Source organism: Condylostylus longicornis, unplaced genomic scaffold (assembly GCF_029603195.1).
Source record: "Condylostylus longicornis isolate FDR11 unplaced genomic scaffold, ASM2960319v2 ptg000004l, whole genome shotgun sequence".
NCBI lineage: Eukaryota > Metazoa > Arthropoda > Insecta > Diptera > Dolichopodidae > Condylostylus > Condylostylus longicornis.
In genome coordinates, this window is record NW_026577973.1 from 15324705 (window position 1) to 15343403 (window position 18699).

At 22.2% G+C, this 18699-nt stretch overlaps 2 protein-coding genes across 3 annotated transcripts in view; both read left to right on the top strand.

The window, feature by feature from the left end:
* LOC129609817 (peroxidase) overlaps window positions 1-9450 on the top strand; it is a 109349-nt gene extending 99899 nt beyond the window's left edge. The window contains exon 11 of the mRNA XM_055521941.1: window positions 6592-9450. Within this exon, the coding sequence (XP_055377916.1) occupies window positions 6592-6903 (312 nt within the window). The 3' untranslated portion in view covers window positions 6904-9450. The remainder of the gene's footprint in view (window positions 1-6591) is intronic.
* Window positions 9451-11986: 2536 nt separating this feature from the next.
* On the top strand, window positions 11987-18061 carry LOC129611069 (eclosion hormone). 2 transcript variants are annotated; one of them, XM_055524002.1, is made up of 3 exons: window positions 11987-12124; window positions 17135-17285; window positions 17366-18061. In XM_055524002.1, the coding sequence occupies exons 2-3, from the start codon at window positions 17177-17179 to the stop codon at window positions 17548-17550; spliced, it is 294 nt and encodes a 97-aa protein (XP_055379977.1). In that variant the 5' UTR covers window positions 11987-12124; window positions 17135-17176; the 3' UTR covers window positions 17551-18061. The 2 variants fall into 2 exon arrangements, with proteins under 2 accessions (XP_055379977.1, XP_055379985.1); XM_055524010.1 differs by lacking the exon at window positions 11987-12124 and adding an exon at window positions 15368-15385.
* Window positions 18062-18699: the final 638 nt, after the last annotated feature.

Consider the following 18699-nt stretch of genomic DNA (forward strand, 5'->3'; position numbering starts at 1 on the left):
TTCTTTATATATATATGTATTAAAAAAGATTTATGTGTAAAATTTTTTTTTTTAAAATATAAAATTTTGTAAATAATCTTTTAATTATTATTTTAATTAAACAATTATATATTTTATCATATAAATATTATTAATTTCTATATAAACATTATATTATTTCTTTATATAAAAAATATCACACCAAATTCAAAATTTCTTCTTCTCTCCATTGAAATAATTTGAAAATATTTTTTGTTTTTTCTTCAAAATCTAAATTTGAAAAGTAAATTTCCTCTATACATACCTATATATACTTATATAACATAAATTGAATGAAATGCATCTTTGGTATATTTATAAATTCTATGTTATTATTATAATGGTTCTTCATGTGGTATACTTTTTTTTTCTTTCATAAGTCTATTTTTGATTTATTTTATATATACCATTTAACTACATAACCTACATTATATATTATGTTCTAAAACTTTTATATTCCTTAAAATTAAACAATATTTGGATGAATGTTACAAATCTGAATGGATGTAAATAAGTATATATATATTTTATGTTCAATGTGATTTTCAATTAATACACATATTTATTTATGTATGTATATGTTTTACAATTAATAAAAAAAAAAATGTGACTAAAATTCAAGAAATCTTCATTATAATATACATTGATTATGACAGATGTTATTTATTAGAAAATTAAATCAAAATTATATTGTTATATTGGAATTACTGTTGTCATTACAAAATTTTTTCATTCGATAATCTTGTAATTTTGATAGTGTTCTTTTGATAAACAAAATTAATGTTATACATTTAACATCTGCCATTATAACTCATACATTTTATTCTACAAAAGTTGCAAAATATTGAAATGTGTATATATATATATATATATATATATCTATTTATGTGTAGCTGTATGTTTTTCTGTAATTAATATGTATTTGATTATAAAGCAAATACAATAGCGAAAATATTGTTTTTCCATCAAATTTTCTGTAAGAAAGAATAACCAAAAAAGAATGGTTTTTAACGGGTTGCGAGTTCTTTAAACAATTAGCAACTCGGGACTAGAAAATTCTTTTTTTAAAGAAAATTCTTTTTTTTTTTCTTTTAATTCCGCACATAATGTTTACAAATATACGGTACAAGAAACAAATCACTTTAATTCTCAAAGAAACTAGATCATAAAAACTCTTGACTTGCAAAATATTAGCAAGAATCATTTGTATAATAAACGAAATATTAATTAAATGTTATGAAGAATTCGATTTTGCATATAAAATAGCAATAGCTTTAAAACTGAAAACCATATGAAGTACTTATATCTTGAAGTACTTATATCTAGAATAGTTTATGAAAATTAAGGACTTATCGGTAAGGACTTTTGAATTACATTCTATTTTTGACTTATTTTTTACTATTATTTACTTATTTTTAAAAATGAGTGTGCTCGTTCATCATCATCAATACCTTCTATATGTAGGCTACAGCAATAAATTTGAGTGATAATTTCAAAATTTTAAAAAATTAAAAAAGTTATGGAATAATCTACTGCTTACTATCTACTTTTTCATATGTTTAAATAAAGATAAAATTTTATACTGAATTTTCATTTTAACTGAATTTTTGGTGAACTGGCAATATTATTTTCTGTTCGTTCTTATCTTTAATATTTTAAATTACATATGCTTTCTTACACAAAGCATAGTTTAGCTGGAACTATTTTATAAGTGGTATATAAAAGCACTTAAAACAAAAATATTTTTTAAGATATTTTACGCTTCTAAACAAGAAACGATAACAAATTTAGAAAATTTCGAATTATGAGAATTGATGAATATGTTTAATAAAGCAAAACTTTTATTTGCCATTTCTTTACTAATTTTTATTATTGAAACAAATTAAATGTAACCATAATGCAATTAATATTTATTGTATTAAACTCCTTCTATTTAAAATGCAATTATTATTGACACTTAGTCACTACAAAATACAAAATCGTAATTAATTCATTTTAATTTTTTACTCATCTTCGTAAAAATAAAAATGAAAATGTTAAGTAAGGTTTAACATTTTTGAATTATGCAATAAATAAAATTATTTAGTTGCTGAATAAAATATCACTTTTGTTTCATTAAAATTTCACAAAAATGTTATACCTTTTTTTGATATTATTCTCATATACACACATACATGTAAAAAATACCTGTGTTTTTTGTTTTAATATTAAATTACTTAATTTTCATTCTATTAGAGTACGCATGGGATTTTTTTTATAATAAAAAAAATTAAAAAGTGAAAGCAGGTATTTGATAAAAAAAAACCTATGCTTTTTTCCTCGCTATCTACTTATAAAAATATTTTTAAAAAAAATTAATTTGAAATGTAAATTTAGATCAAAAAAAAAAACGAAATGTAAACTATTAAAAAAATTTAACAAGAAAAAAGGCAAAAACGCATAATAAATCAGAATGAAAGCAATTTTTGCCTGTTATTAATTTTTTACTGTTATTGTTTCTTTTTTGCGTCCACACTACTTACTTAACTATTGATTTTGTAATGAGCGACCTCTTGTTAATAATTCATAGACATATTTGTAACTACATACAAGTATGTATATACACATATACTATAGGCGACTAAATATTCCAAAAAATATTTTATATGAAATATTTACATATATGTACAGGGTTCCCGAACATGATTTTTAACTTAAGAAATATCCATTGTACCTTAGCTTGAGTTTATATTTGCAGTGATAAGTTGTTTATATTTGCAGTGCAGTCACAGCTTGTTTTTGTTTCCTTACTATAAAAAGAAAGCAGTCCGTTTTAGTTTATAGCTTTCAGAGTTCTATCAACAAGTTCTATCAGAGAATGTGCGGAAAACAAAATTAATACTATTTTAGTGTAGCTATTTAAATACTTGTTTTAGTTCTATTTCAGCAGAGCCCTACAAATATTGTAAGGCATAATATATTGAGCAGTTGAAAACATGAAATCAATCTTTAGATACGTATTAGATATTCGGGGTTTTCGTTTATTCATTTCTAGAATAGTTCTAACTTGTAGTACGTTCGAAAATTTCCGCTACATACACTGAAAATATTGAGCTTTCGGAAATTACTGACTGCAATAAAGTGCATTCGGAAATTCAATCTGCAATAAAGAAATGTTAGAAATTAGCGCAGACCTGTAGTATAAATTTTCTCGCTGCCTCATGAAATTTCTTTTTTTAAATTTAAAATTAAAACAAAATTCTTTTTTTTTTTTATTGGTATGAAAAGAAAACTTCCTTTTATTCGGAATAAAATACTTTTTTTATTTTTTGCTAATATATTTCGCGCGCTACATACGCACTTTATCAAAGCTGATTTTCTTCTACGAGTATAAAGTATTTTATTCCGAATAAAACAAAATTTTAAATTTCAAAATGTCATATGCAGATATTGAAGGGTTATTAAAATAAGTTTTCTTTAAGTTTTCTTTAAATCTTGTTAAAATTTCCTTATTTTGCAGTGAATTGGTAGTTTCAGAATTTGTAGACTTCGTAAACAAATAAGACTTAGCAAAAGTTTCTGCATATACTGTTTAACGCTGCAGCTTAGAAATTTAAGATGTAATACAGAACTTTCAGCGCAGCGTGCGTAAACAAAAACCCCCATTGGCTTTATTTAAGGCAGAATTTAAACATTAAATAACATTTATATACATTCCTGTTGGATTAGAATTGCTTGGCGTTCTATTTTTTTTTTGTTTCCATAAAACAAAATCGGCGGACTTTTAAATATCAAATTTTTATTGCATCTTTTATTTAAATCAAAAAAATATGTAAAAATGTAAAAGAATGTCTCATAAATTTTAGAATAATTTTATGTAAGACTATAATATCATAACAGTGCAATATTAATATTAATAACTAAAATGATAGCGGAAGTTATTGCAGTTCAGCTTGTTCAATCTTAAAAAGAAATTTTAAAAAGTTACACGATTCTTGAATATCTTTGAATTTCATACGCAATGTAAAAGTCATATTAAACTCCAAAATAATTATTAAACAAAAACAGTAAAAAGGAATTATTAAATTCAAAGAACATTTCACTGTTTTTTACTCAAATGTAAAAATAAGAAATTTTACTTTCTCATGGTTTAAATTTATAAGATAACTCTAAAAATAATAAGAGCTATTCTGGAATCACTACATGATAGAAATTATCGTATAAAAAGTTCGATATTATTATTGTAAACACAAACCAATTTACACAAATGATTTCTCTGTGTTATGCAATATTGAAGGATTTTTTCCATGTTATGGGAATCTAAATCCATTCACACTATACTGACTAATATGACCATGTATATAACCAGATTCAAGTATAACAGATTTGTCACATGTCACTTGTTTGGTACAATCATTTTTGTATTGTGCGCTTTTGATGTTTACTGATTCTAGGAATAATTCTTGGAGTTTTTAATTATTTTGTTTCAGAATAGAACAACATTTGATACTCCGCACAGAATAAGCTCCAATCTTGTATAAAATACCCAAATATACACAAAATTTCGAATACAAATATTTTCGAATTGTATAAAGTTACATTCCAAATAAAATAACATGCACTTTACTATATTGGCTTTATTCCAAAACAGTTAAGTTTATATACTAAAAATATTCAAATGCAATGTAAATAAGAATTTACAAAAATTTCATCTTAAAATTTTTCATCTTTTAGACTCATTTCAAAATATTCCTTTAGAAATCTTTGTATATTTAAATTATGTAAATTTAATTTTATTGTAAATAAGTTTTTCTTTTGAATATATACAATTATGAATATCTTCATTATATACTTATATATTTATCATGTATAAATAAAAGAAAATGTAGCTTTAAGTAAATTGTTAAAAGAAAAAGGAAACCTATAGTAAAAGGAAACCCTTTACCTCTATTTTAGTTAATCTTTATTTTTTTTTATTAAATAAAATTATTAAAATAATTTGTAAAAAAACAAAAATTTGTTTTTGGTTTTATTTGATTCCGTACATCTAATGTATAAAAGTTATTTTTAAAAGTGAAAACTTAGGGGCAATAAATTATTGGTTTTTTGAGAAGAGATTTGGGTATACCCTTTGGTTTGTTTAGATTTTTATGATTAAAAGAACGTTTGGTATTATGAACTTGGTAATAATTCATTAATGTTTATCAATAGTACATATATATTGCATAATCTTAATATTATTCAATTAAATACTATAGATTAAAGAAATCCTTACACTCCATAGGAATTTATGGTAAGTTGCACGTAAATATATACTAAAACAAGAACTTCCCTACAATATAAGGACTTAAATTTTATAAAAAAAAATTACTTTATTGGACACAACGAATAGGAACAAATACATTGATTTCTTATTTATAAATAATATGAAAAATTATTAAATTTCAATTTATAATTTTTAATTTAAAATTATTTCATATTAAAATCGACAAAATATAATAAAATTTTTGAATACTTGCCTTTCGTTCACAAATTTGAATAACAATAATTGCACCAACATAATTATTTATCATCGATATTTTATAAACCAATGGGGCTTATTCCAAGTATCGAATCACTAAATGATAGTACTATGTATCGTGAAAATTTCAAAAATCTTATTATAGACACGAGCAATTTGTATGAATTGATTTGTGTTTACAATAATATCGAATTTTTTACGACAAATATCACTATCACATTTAGTGAGCCGATACTCAAGATTAAGCCCAATATTGTATTGGCATGTTGTGTTATTATTGAAGTCTCTCTTGGAAATTAATTATATTGTTTCCTGGACTTATATAAAAAAAAATCAAATCTTAATTGATAAAATTAAAATTCTAAATAAATTTAACTATGATCGTAAAATGCAAAAATGTACGCGAAGAAAAATTTTTTTCCTCAAATTTTTTAATTTTAATTTAAGATTTATATTATAAAATTTATACTAATTAATTAAATAATATTAATTAGTATTTGAATATGCATGATGTCCTTTATTTAGAACTGATTTTCAGGTATTAACTATCCTTGCAAATATATGATATACATATAATTTGAAATTTATTTTTTTTATAATGAATATAAAATTAATCAAGTAAGTAAACTTAGTTAAATATGCTATTTGAATTAAGAGCAAATATTTTAAATTCAGGGCTATAATATAAGGTATGGTACCTTTGCAAAATCTTTTGCATTTATTTTATAAATTATAAATATATAGAAGAATTTTAATAAAAATAATTTTGCACTTTTGTAATAAATATTTCATCAAATTTTTAATTTAGTTTTCCTTAACACATTCTTTATTTATTTTTAATAATTCTATTTGATCATTTGATTTTTCTTAATTTTATTTGTATTAATAATTAAAATATCTAAAATATTTAGAGTCAAAGTAGTAATAAAAATATAAGGATTGGTATTTTTATTTTATTTATTTCTTTATTTATTATTGTTTTGATAAAAAATAATTTAATTACACAAAATATAAATACATATAATTTTATAAAGCGTTTCTTTTTCATTTACAATATAATTTTTTGAGTACAGATGGCATTTCTAGTTGAAAATTTACGCAGGAGACGTACACCCGAAATGGATACATCATCAACAAGAGTATATGGATATTATGATACTAAAACGGGATTATATAAAAATATAACAGAGAGGCAAATACCACCAGAATATAAAAAACATTTATTATTATTAAAAAATCCACATTATCGGCAATTTCATAAAAATCCTTATACTAGAGCTAAATTTTTATATTCAAGAAAACCGATTTTTACAAATAAGGATCTTGAAAAAGCTTTTAAATTAAAAAATAAACAAGATTTTAATTTAAAAAGCAGACCACATTAATTACATACATGTATAGAGAAAAAATATATTTAACATTAAAAATAACATTTTCGAAATTTTTTTTTTTTTATTGTTTTTTAAATTTAAAATTTCAATTAAAGTGTAAAATAAAAAAATTTCAAAAAAAAAAATTAATTAATATTTGATGTAGACTAGCATGCAACGAAAAGTATAATAAAAATTTTGATATGAACAAAAACACACATAAAATTTAACACTAGAACTAATAGTTAACGTCAAAGTTGTTGGTTTTGTTGTAATAATTATTTTTCACATTAATTTTCCTTTTTTATTTTAAGAATCTTCAGCTAACCGTGGAAGTTAGTCTAAATTTCCTAGACTAAGATATTCTCAACCCGAAACCCTAGCATAATTTAAATTTTTGGTCGCGCATTTACTTACTTTTATCTATTTCAATTTTGGAATCGACACATTTTTTTTCGAAGTCAAAATTGCACTCGTCTGTGATTTCGTAGTGTACAATTTAAATTTTGCACTACCGGTCGTTTAAGTAAGGAAATAAATTTCATTCCAAATTTTATTATACACCGATGCTCAGTTAAGTGAAGACCCAAATTATTTCTTATTTTATACGAATGTCATGAATTTTTCTAAGCCGATGTATTCAATCATATTACAAAAATTATGTAATTATACTCCTATTCTAAAATACCCCTATTCTAAAACAAGTATATAATATATGGTATATATATATACCTTTTTATATATATACGGTCTGACTTATATTATCGGTTAATTTACTCATAGTTTTCAATAACAAAATATTACAAAAACTTTTTTAAAAATTCGTTGAATATGTAGGTTGAGTTCCCCATACCTACGAACAAAACAAAATCCGTTTTCATCACTAAATAACTTTTGTCAGAATCAAATTTTAAAATTTTTGTTACTATACTCGTACTCTGATAGATAATTAAATTTCGTTCAAATTGATTCAAGATATAAATTGTAAAATTAAAAAATTATTAAGTAAAATGTAAAATATAACATTTGTCAACAAGTACATGCATATGTGTTTAACATTTTTTTATGTTTTGTATGAGGCGAATTTAATTGGCATCTCGACCATACAGGTCTTTTGTGCATTCCCACGCTAGATCATTAGAACTCAACTTTCAGACTCCCGATAAATTTTAACAGGCCCGTCATGTATAACGATTCATGAAAATCCAACTTCAAGACCCCGAGAAATCTGTATCTATATAACATTTTATTATGATTTATGCTTAATCGTGTTTAGTTTATTAAGAAAGGTATAACAAGTAACATGTAAATGGGAATCACAAAGTTCAGCAACCTTCATCTTAAGTTTTTTATTTTGTATAAAATTATATGTAAAATATAGGTCTATAAGTATATAAAAGACATATCATGTCTATATAGGAACGATTTGGGGTAAAATTTAGTTATAATTTTAAAACAAATACTGTCGAAACAAAATGTCCTTGCTTAAAATGTAAAAAACTTTTGAAAACTCAGTTCTTCAAAAACTACTAAAAACATTTATATTTTTAAGGCGATAAATTGATTGCGGTTTTAAAATATTTTAAGACGAACTTCGTCTAATAACAGCCAAATAATGTTTTCGGAAGTGAAAATATTTTCTAAAGCTGTACAGAATTTAAAGATATTTAATTATATATTTTCTGGCATATTACTATTTACCACAGGAAAAGCTAGATACCATAGATACGGGAATTCACCCTCTCACCCTACATCACGTCATATACATAGATAGATATAAATTTGATTATCTATGTATGAAAATTAAATTTTATGAAAAATAACGCAATTTTAAAACTTAAATGAAATAAATTTTATTTTATTGAAAATTAATAAATTTTTTAAATTTACTATTTAATTTTTTTTTAAATTTAAATATTTTGTGAACTAAATAGTAAACCGATAATATTGAATTATTTATAGAAATTGGTTATAGAAATTGGTACATATACAAAAAAATATTGATAATTCTAGTGTAATAAAGCCTTTTTTTTTTGTTCCACTTTATTGAATTATTCTCTAAACTACAAGCATTCTATTTTATTCTATAAAATTAACTTTAATAAATTTTTAAAATATATACGGGTATTCCAAAAATTTTGTTAAAATTTTGACAATATTTCAAATACACACCATATTATAAAATACAACAACTTCAAATTGGTGGTGACACGGTATTCCAACGCAATCCTGTAATTATAGCTTTATAAACTGAATTGTGTATTAATAATCTATTACTGCCATTTTGAAATCGCGCATATACATATGTATGTACATTGTTAAACATTATATATTTTGTTTTAATAATATATAAATTTGAAATATTTAATTGTCGAAAATTTAAAAAACATTTATATGAAATCTTATACTTCTACTTTTAATTTTACTATAAAAATTATTGCCGCATTATTTGGTGTAATTTAAAGAAAGAACAATATCGCTACTTATTAAGGAAAAAAAAAATAATTTTTAAATTAATTGTCATGTAAAATATGTAAGTATGTACATATTATATTTTTTATATTACTTACGAAAATCTAAACGCTGCCATAAAAATAAATATTTCAAATAAAAACATAAAAGAAATTTGTAGACAAAATTTTGTTCTGTATAAAAAAAAAGATAAGTAAATAAAATTATTACTGTATATTGTATAAAAAAAAATGTATATATATAAATAAATAAAAAAAAACTATTTAAATAAAAAACAAAGTTTTTTAATTTTTGGAAAATTTAACAATTAAAATTATATTATTTTTTTATACTTATAATGCCCAATTGTATATTATTTCTAATTCATTTTAACTAGATTGAGAATTGTTTACTTCACCATTTTCAGCTTATAAGATTAGAATTTTGAAATATTTATGCATATTAGTACAATTAGAATCTAAAAATTAAGGACGTGGTTCAAACAGAATCCCAAATTAAGTTGAAAAAATTGCAATTTTAATCGTAAAACTTAACATTTACTCAACTTAAGTTAAGTTAAACTTAAAACATGGTTTAAAATTTTTACTATAAATAATATAGGGCTTTTTAGGAAGACCTTCGATCTCAGATTTTAAAAATTTTGAAATAATTTGGGAAAAATTCCAAAATACTGCTTTACTACAAATATTCGCTGCAAATATGTAGACTGCAAGACACTTCATTTCCCAAAATATTATAAAGTACAATTAATTGTACTTAATACGGATTTGGTAGATTTTTTCTATTAAATGCAAAATATTTTAAATTTTTTTTTATATTGGATAGAAAATTTTCATAACATACCCCAGATAAATTTAAATCATTCGGAAACCTAATAAATTTCTTATTTTTACAATGAATACAAAGTTTTTTCTCAATCCAATACCTTTGCGGAAAAGTTGTGATTTGAAATGTTTAGTAAAATGAAGATAAACATAATTGAAAAAAAAAACTTTTTATTACTGAAAATTGCCAGAAGTAGTATTAAATCATATGAACCCTTAATTAGAAGATTTACAATTTCGTTATTTCCTTTTGGAATTATTGATTAATATGGACTTCCAATAATAAGAGTCATTTTTACTTAATCATCATATTAAATGGTAGATGACCACAGGAAATATCGTTATTGCTATTCCAAATTATTATAGAATTTGAATTAAGTATATAAACACGTATTAAGGTTCATGTGGCTTGTACTCTAACAACATTCAAATTTATTAATTAAATTCAAATTCAAAGACTATTATTTCCGATTTAAAACACAAACATAAGTACATATCATGTATTTCTATATTCAAAATCCATATCCATCAAAATTCTAAAAAAATAACACTCGGACACATTAGAGAAATTTGGTAAGTAAGTTTTATATAAAGTAAAACAAAAGTAAATCTTATGGTTAGAAATATTTAGTCTTAATGAATAAATTCGGCTTTATTTAGGAAAAAATAATTTTAAATTCTACTTATTTTATTACAGATACATTTACACATGGTCTTTTTTTTACCGGAAAGAAAATTTGCTTAATCGATTTAAAGGGTATACGGGAAATTTGCACAAATTTTCCGTACATGCACTTTAATTTTCCCACACGATTTTCAAAACTAACTAATTTTTATTCATTTACCATTTTATCTTTTAGCATTTACATGCATTTATCTAAAATGTCATTGTATCTATAAATACCAATTTTTCTTTTCTATTTTAATTTTGTTTTTGCTGTCTTTTTAATAATTTTAACTGCCTACAGAATAAAGAGAAACTAACTATTTTCTAACAACTCTTTCGAGTCAATTTCAACATAAATTTCAAGTAATGTGAGTTCCAAACAATTTACATACGTATACATATATTATGTTTCAAAATATGAAATTAACAACGTGAAGCATATAGTTATATTATATAATGGTAAGTAGAACCAAATTTTATATTTAAGTCATTTTGAGTCCATATCCATGCAGTTTATTTAAAAATTTATATTATTCTTAATATGATCTATAAAAAATATCCTTGTTTACAAAATTAAATAACCTTATTTTTTTACTACTTTAAAAATTCAACTGTCAAAATTAAAAAAAAAATAAAAATCTATCAACACTTAAAAGACAAAAGGTGAATGAATGAAGCCTATATCATAATTCTAGGTATATTTTTAATTGAATATTTGTTTCTAAAAACAAAACACAATTTTTAAGTATATATAGGCAAATTTCAATGAGTATCCTTTATTTTCATATTGTCTCATGTCTCTCGTATACGGTGAATTCCATTTAGAGGAAATTTAATAAATCACCCAAGATGAATTTCCATTATGTTGTTGTCCTATTGAGAATTTAGAAAAAAAAAAACAAATAAGTAATAAGTATAACAAACCAATAAGAATGAGTAAATAGAGCAAATTTGAAAAGGATATGTTAACACATATGTAGATATGTATATACACATATATGCAATTACAGTTAAAATGTATACCTGCATACAAATTAATGTAAAAATATAGAAATATAATGGAAAATATTGATGACATTTTAAGATATAAAAATCAGTGAAATTTTCAATTTATTATCAGTTACAGTTTAGATTTCTTCTAAATAACCACACATTTAAAACTATTATATAAAAAAAATATAAAATTATTTAAAATTACATCATTTTGATTAATTCACATTTTAAAATATTAATTAAAAAGTATAAAAAGTACGGATCCATTTCCGATATAAAAGTAAGACTAATATATTACACAGTGTATTATAAAATTTTATTTTATCCTTATATAATAAATATACATATATATATAGTGTATAGAAATACATTATATCGCAGTAATACAGATATATATATATGTAACGATGACCGCCTATTTAAAACAACATTTTTATAATTTAATTATGCAGTTTTCCTGTTTCTTTTATTTTTTTATGAATGAATTTGGGATAAAAATAACTTTACAAAAGTCTATTTTTAGAAAATATCAATTCATAAAATAAGCTTTCATTTTATATTCATACAAGTATAATGTAAATATATGCATATATAAATGCATTAATGCACATACATGTGCTTACTTAATAGTCAATTTTTAATTTTTAACAGTTTTTATTAATCCATTAAATTATAAAGTCTGAAAGAGTGTTATTTTACAAGGTGAGAGTGAAAAATTTAAGTGACTTTAACTTTCGCATATACCTATACTTGCGATATGTTTTCAGTTTATTTTTAATTTAGTTTAAACAATTTTCAAAGCACAATCACCCCCAGACAAAAGCGTCACATAATTTTTCAAATTTTTAAAGCAATTAAATAGGAAATGTACGATTGACGCAGTAAAACGAAAAAAATTAAAAACGATTTTATTTTACTAAATATCGATTATAATTTTGTAATTTTTTATAATTCTGTTGATTATATAGAGATTGAATATTTAAACATCCTACTTAATTCTGTTTTTGATCACTCTCAGCCTTAATTTTTAGCCTTAATTCTTTCTATCAAATCAAAAAAAAAAAAAAACCATTTGCAAGGGTGTAAACTCTAATTTAGTTCTCAATTAGCTGTTAAATTTAAGAGTCAAAATAAAAATACGTTTAATCGAAATGAAATCAATCGTAATATAAAAAGTTAAAATATTTTAAATTAAAAGTTAAAGTTAAGAGACATTTATGTCTTTCGGCTAGAATAAAGAAAAATAATTCACAATTCAAAAATTTAATATTTTCAGTTTAATTAACCAGAAAAAATTAGATATATTTCTGATTTGCACTACTTTACTGAAATTTTAACGCAATAAAATGAAAAACGTAATTATCCGGGACACATTTAAATAAAAACCTTAAATTAATTTAAAATATACGTAACAATTTTCTGTTTGTAAACGGAAAATGCATTAAATTAAGCATAGTGCATATAAATACATGCATATAAATACATATATTTATTAATATGTTTTTAATCTTGTCATCTATATTAACACTGTTAATCATCTTATATTAACAAAGTGAACAAATTTGATCTACTAGTTGGCATCATAAAAATTTTGTTACTAACTATATAATATTGAAAATTAGAAAGTACCGGCAACCCTAAATTATTTCGCCTTAATTTTTCATAACATTTATTAAATTAATGTGCTAATCATTTTGCGAATCATTTTCTTTCTTTCATTAAAAATGAATGATAACTTGTTTAATTTGTTGAAAAATCATATTTTGTACAGAAAATCTATTCATATAACCCTCGTATCTTGAAAATATTTCCCTAAATATACGGATATATTCAAAAACAGAAAACAAAATTAATTTTACTTAATGATTCATTGATTTTTAATGATTATTTTATTAAAGTGGTTGGTACTTTTAACGTAATTGTCGAAAGCTCAGCTTAAATTTTATAACGAAATATTCTGACAGACATATTATTCATATGTATGCATAAAGCGCATTGTAGGCAAGATTTAATTATTGTACTTTGCAAAATCACATTTCCAATTCTTATTCTACCAAATATACTAACTAATCAACTTTTTATCTCAAATATTGTACAAGCGAATTAAATTACTGATTTATAAATTATGTATACCTGTATATAGGTGTTTAAAAAATTTCGAACAGCATAATTATTTTTTATACCCGAACGAACGAATATTCCAAGGGTATTATAAAATTACCAATTCGTTTGCAATTATAAGAAATTGACGGCTGTGATTCAGACTTTTCTGTCCATCCCATCGATATATAAAAAAACAAAGAAACACGACTAACAAAATTTACACAATTTTGCTTATATTAGCTACTGCAGGAAACCTATTTTATTTGGATCGAACTTCATACCATTCCCAAAATAATTTAGTATATACATTAATATATAATATGTAAAAGTTACAAAGTTACACAATTTTAATAAACGAGTTTGGTAATATGGTGAATAATTTTGTAAAATTATACTGTACAAGTTCTTACAATAGCTGCCATACTCAAAAAATAATTTGGCCATATTTTGGAAACTGTAAAGACTAAATTATTCAAATTTTGCATGAAAACATTCGACCTATATAACTATCCTGACAAAATTTAATTGTCAGAAATCAACAGACAATTTCTCGGAAACTTAGTGTACGTTATTTAAAATTTATCAATTCAAGCAATTTTAAAAATTTTAAAAAAACTTACCATGCTTAAATTTCTGTAGAACAAGTTTAGTAATAGGACCAACATTTTATTAAAATGTTAACCGGAGCTATAAAAGAATTGTCCGGCTGAAAAAACATAAAGAGTTCACACGATCAATACTACTTTTTCTCAAAATTACTTTATAAAGTACAAATTTTTAATATTAAATAAAAATTTCTTTATCCACAAGAAATGAGAATACTTTTTATAAATATATACATATATACTCTTTTAGTTTGAAACAATGTTGTTATTATATTTTGTACACTGTGCTTCTTATAGATCTTAATTGTTTCGATTACGCGAATGAAAGATAGTTGCTATTATTTAAGCGATTTATGTTATATATGCAAAAGTATTAACTGTAACTAAACACATTTTTCAAATTAATTTTAAGAACACATATTTTAGAATATAAAGCACCTTATTTCATAATAATGATATAATTGACCATTAACACAATTTAGAATAAATTTTAGAATTCTTAAGACGTATCTTTTGTTAAGAGAGATTTAACAAGAGTAAAACTTGATTGGTATAAAACGATTATAAATGTTTAATTAATATACATATTTGAAAAATTAAAAAAACACAAACAATTTTTTTTTGTTCTTGTTGTTTTCTAAGTTTGAAAAATTTTAATTGTATTTGCACACAAAGAGTAGAATTTCGGTTGTTTGATGCGCGAAAAATTAATTTAATTCGATTTTTTTTTCTCATTTTACTTTTTTTTTAGATTAATACGCAAGCAATAAAAATAAGAAAAAAAAACTTGTTACCGGTACATAAGCAATCCGCTTTGAATTAAAAGCTATACTGTAAGAGTTCGCCTTTAATTTTATATTACCTATAATGTTAACCTTTAAGAAAATCATTCATTCATATTTACGTTTTTGTAAAAACATCTGAATCCGCTTTAATATTATATGTTGTTTATATATATATTTGTTTGTTTATAGGTATTATATGAATTTTATATTCAAAATATTTTATTAATTTTATTTTATTATTTTTAATCTTTTGTTATTTTTTTGTTTGTTTTTTTTAATAATATTATATATAAAGAAAAATATTTAATTTAAGAGTACTCTTTATAAACAAAAGTTTGATGAGTTCGTACTAATTTTTTTATAAATTGCTCTTCATGTATACATACATATATAATTGATTTATACTATAAAAGTAAAATTATTTGAAAAATACAATTAAATAATATAAAAATATTTGAAAACAATATTATTTAATATACAATATATAAAAGAATATATTACAAGTATATTTAAGATACATAAAAAAAGTAAATATAAAATTTTGGTTTATTTCAATGTTTTTAAAAATTAAATAAAATATTCTACTAATTGAGATTTCTCACCTAATAAACAATTGCATAAGAACAAAAAAAAAAAATATTAATAAAATTATGAAAATTACACAAAAAAATTCATTAAAGTGGCTCCATCTGGTGGCCATTTATAACAAAAACAAATTGTTATCCTTAGCTTTTCTAAGGAAAATAAAATAAAATATGGATTTTCACAGATTAGTGCAAAAGGTCGTGTATCGATGGATTGATATATTAGAGCAAAGCTTTGCTACAACAACAATTTATATGAAATTTTATTCACTAGTACATATGTACAACGTGTCCCATAAAAAATGTAGTGTATAATATTATTGTTCCTTGAGCAAAATTTTAAAAATGACATTTTAAAAAAAAGTTTTATTTTGTTTTAAAAAATTAGTTCCAATTCCTTTTTGTCGTGTATTCTTTTATTAAATGTCAATTTATGAATCAAAAAATAAGTTTTTCTTAAAAACTTATTTCCAAAAACATTTGTTAATTTTGTATATTTTTACATCGAAAATTGTCTCCGATCGTTCTTATTTTTAATTTGAACTTAATTTGGAAATTGGAGGAAAATTATTTTATTTCTTCCTTTTTTTGTACAAATCCGTCATGAGTTTAAAAACTCCTAATATGTTAGAAGAAATTCATCGAAATAAAGCAAATTTTTTAAAAGTTAAAATTTGTCAGAATGTATACATATGTACATATTATATTATTAGAATTATTAATCAAAGTGAATTTAATAAAAAATTTTGTTTCAACATACCTACACACATATAAAATAATAATTTAGACGCCCAATTTAAGTATGTACAACCACAATTGAGGCTTGACTGAGGCAATATTCAATGCAATATGATTTCTCATATAATTCATATTCATATTGCCAATAATTAAAAAAGAGATTTTTTGACTAAATTAATTTAATTTTTAATAAAATTAATAATTATTATTTAATATTAACTCGCAAACTACTTAATATATCTAACCAATAACAACAATATTTTAAAAAATTTGAAAAGATTTGATAAGAGTAAAATAAAAAAAATTCTAATAACAAAATGTTCACATAATTTTAATATATTCTAGAATTCAAATACAATTGTAATTGAATTAAAAAAAAATTTAAAAAAGCAGATATATTTAATAAACAAAGATATAGTTTTATTTTTAAAATTATTTAACTAATAATTTACCACTTTTTCTTTATAATTTTCAGAAAGAGAAAATTTTTTCTAACCTAAAAACAAACTTATCCAAAATGGCATCTTCAAAATTTTTCTTAGTTTTCTTAGTTACTTTAATATTTTTTATTAATGTCGAAGAAAGTTTTAGTATTCCATTAATTGGTGGATTACACAAACGATTTGGTATGTCATAATTTTAACATTTGAATAAATTATAGTAAATAAATAAATTACAAAAAAATTTTTTTCTTTTCTTTAAACAGATTCCATTACAAGCGTTGATTTTATCCAAATATGTTTAAATAATTGTGCACAATGTAAAAAAATGTTTGGTGATTATTTTCAAGGACAAACTTGCGCTGAATCATGTTTAAAATTCAAAGGAAAATCTATACCAGATTGTGAAGATATCGGCTCAATTGCACCATTTTTAAATACTTTTGAATAAAATAACGAAAAAGATAATATAATAATCAAGAGCTATGAAAAAATGAATTATATAAAATAACCTTAATCAACCCACCAATTATTTTCAATAAATTAATATATAAAATATATACCTATGTACATATATGCACATACCTACTTATTATTATTACAATTTTGTTATGCACATGAACCTGACTCTCAGATATGTGCCTAAGAACATTTTGAATGAAATGTTTTAAATGAAAAGATTAAAAAATTCACAATGTTATTTATTAATATAAAAAATTGTTAAAATAAGTAATTATATTATTGGTTTTGAAATTTATATATTAATTTATGTTCTAGGCCTATGTTATAAACAAAGCCTATGTTTTACCGTATAGCCAAATTTATTCCGGAATTATGTACATATGTATTTTAGCATTTTTCATCTTAAGAATTAAAAATTTTATTTACTGTGATTTTTTTTAAATATCATTTTTTGATTATGCAAAAACATGTCATTTGCGGAATTATGCAATGATTCAAGCTCTTTATTTATTACAGATTCTATAATTATAATTTATACTTTAGTTCATTAAATTTAAATATTACTAAATATTTTATTTTATTATAATATATAAACATATATATATATAGATGTATATTTATACATACAGATAAATATATGTTTCTTATGTAACTTTAAATTAATTTAAGATCAAAACAAATTTAATTCAGCAATTTTTTTTTATTTGAAAATATTTATGTTGTAGGTATGAATGTATTATAGATAGTAATTTAATACTTTAATTATTGAAATAAATCATTAATATAAATATAAATTAGAATTTCTAAAACAATATCTTTAATTTTTATTTTCTTTATATTAAATCCTAAGGCTTGTGTTGGTTTTATTGGACTATAAATTACTCCACTCAAGAGTTTTTAACACTGTGATTGACTGTAACTTTTTTACTCAACATCTTTCGAATGGCCTTCGATCAGCAAGAAGTAAAAAATTACAAACTATTTGATTGTTCAATTGATCTTTCAGTTGCATGTAACGAACTTGAATATAAGTTATGGAATACAATTATTTACAAATAAGTAATCAAACACTTGAAAATAGTCTAGTCGTACATTAGTTAACACCAAAGAAACTTGCTACACATATGTAAGTTCTGTC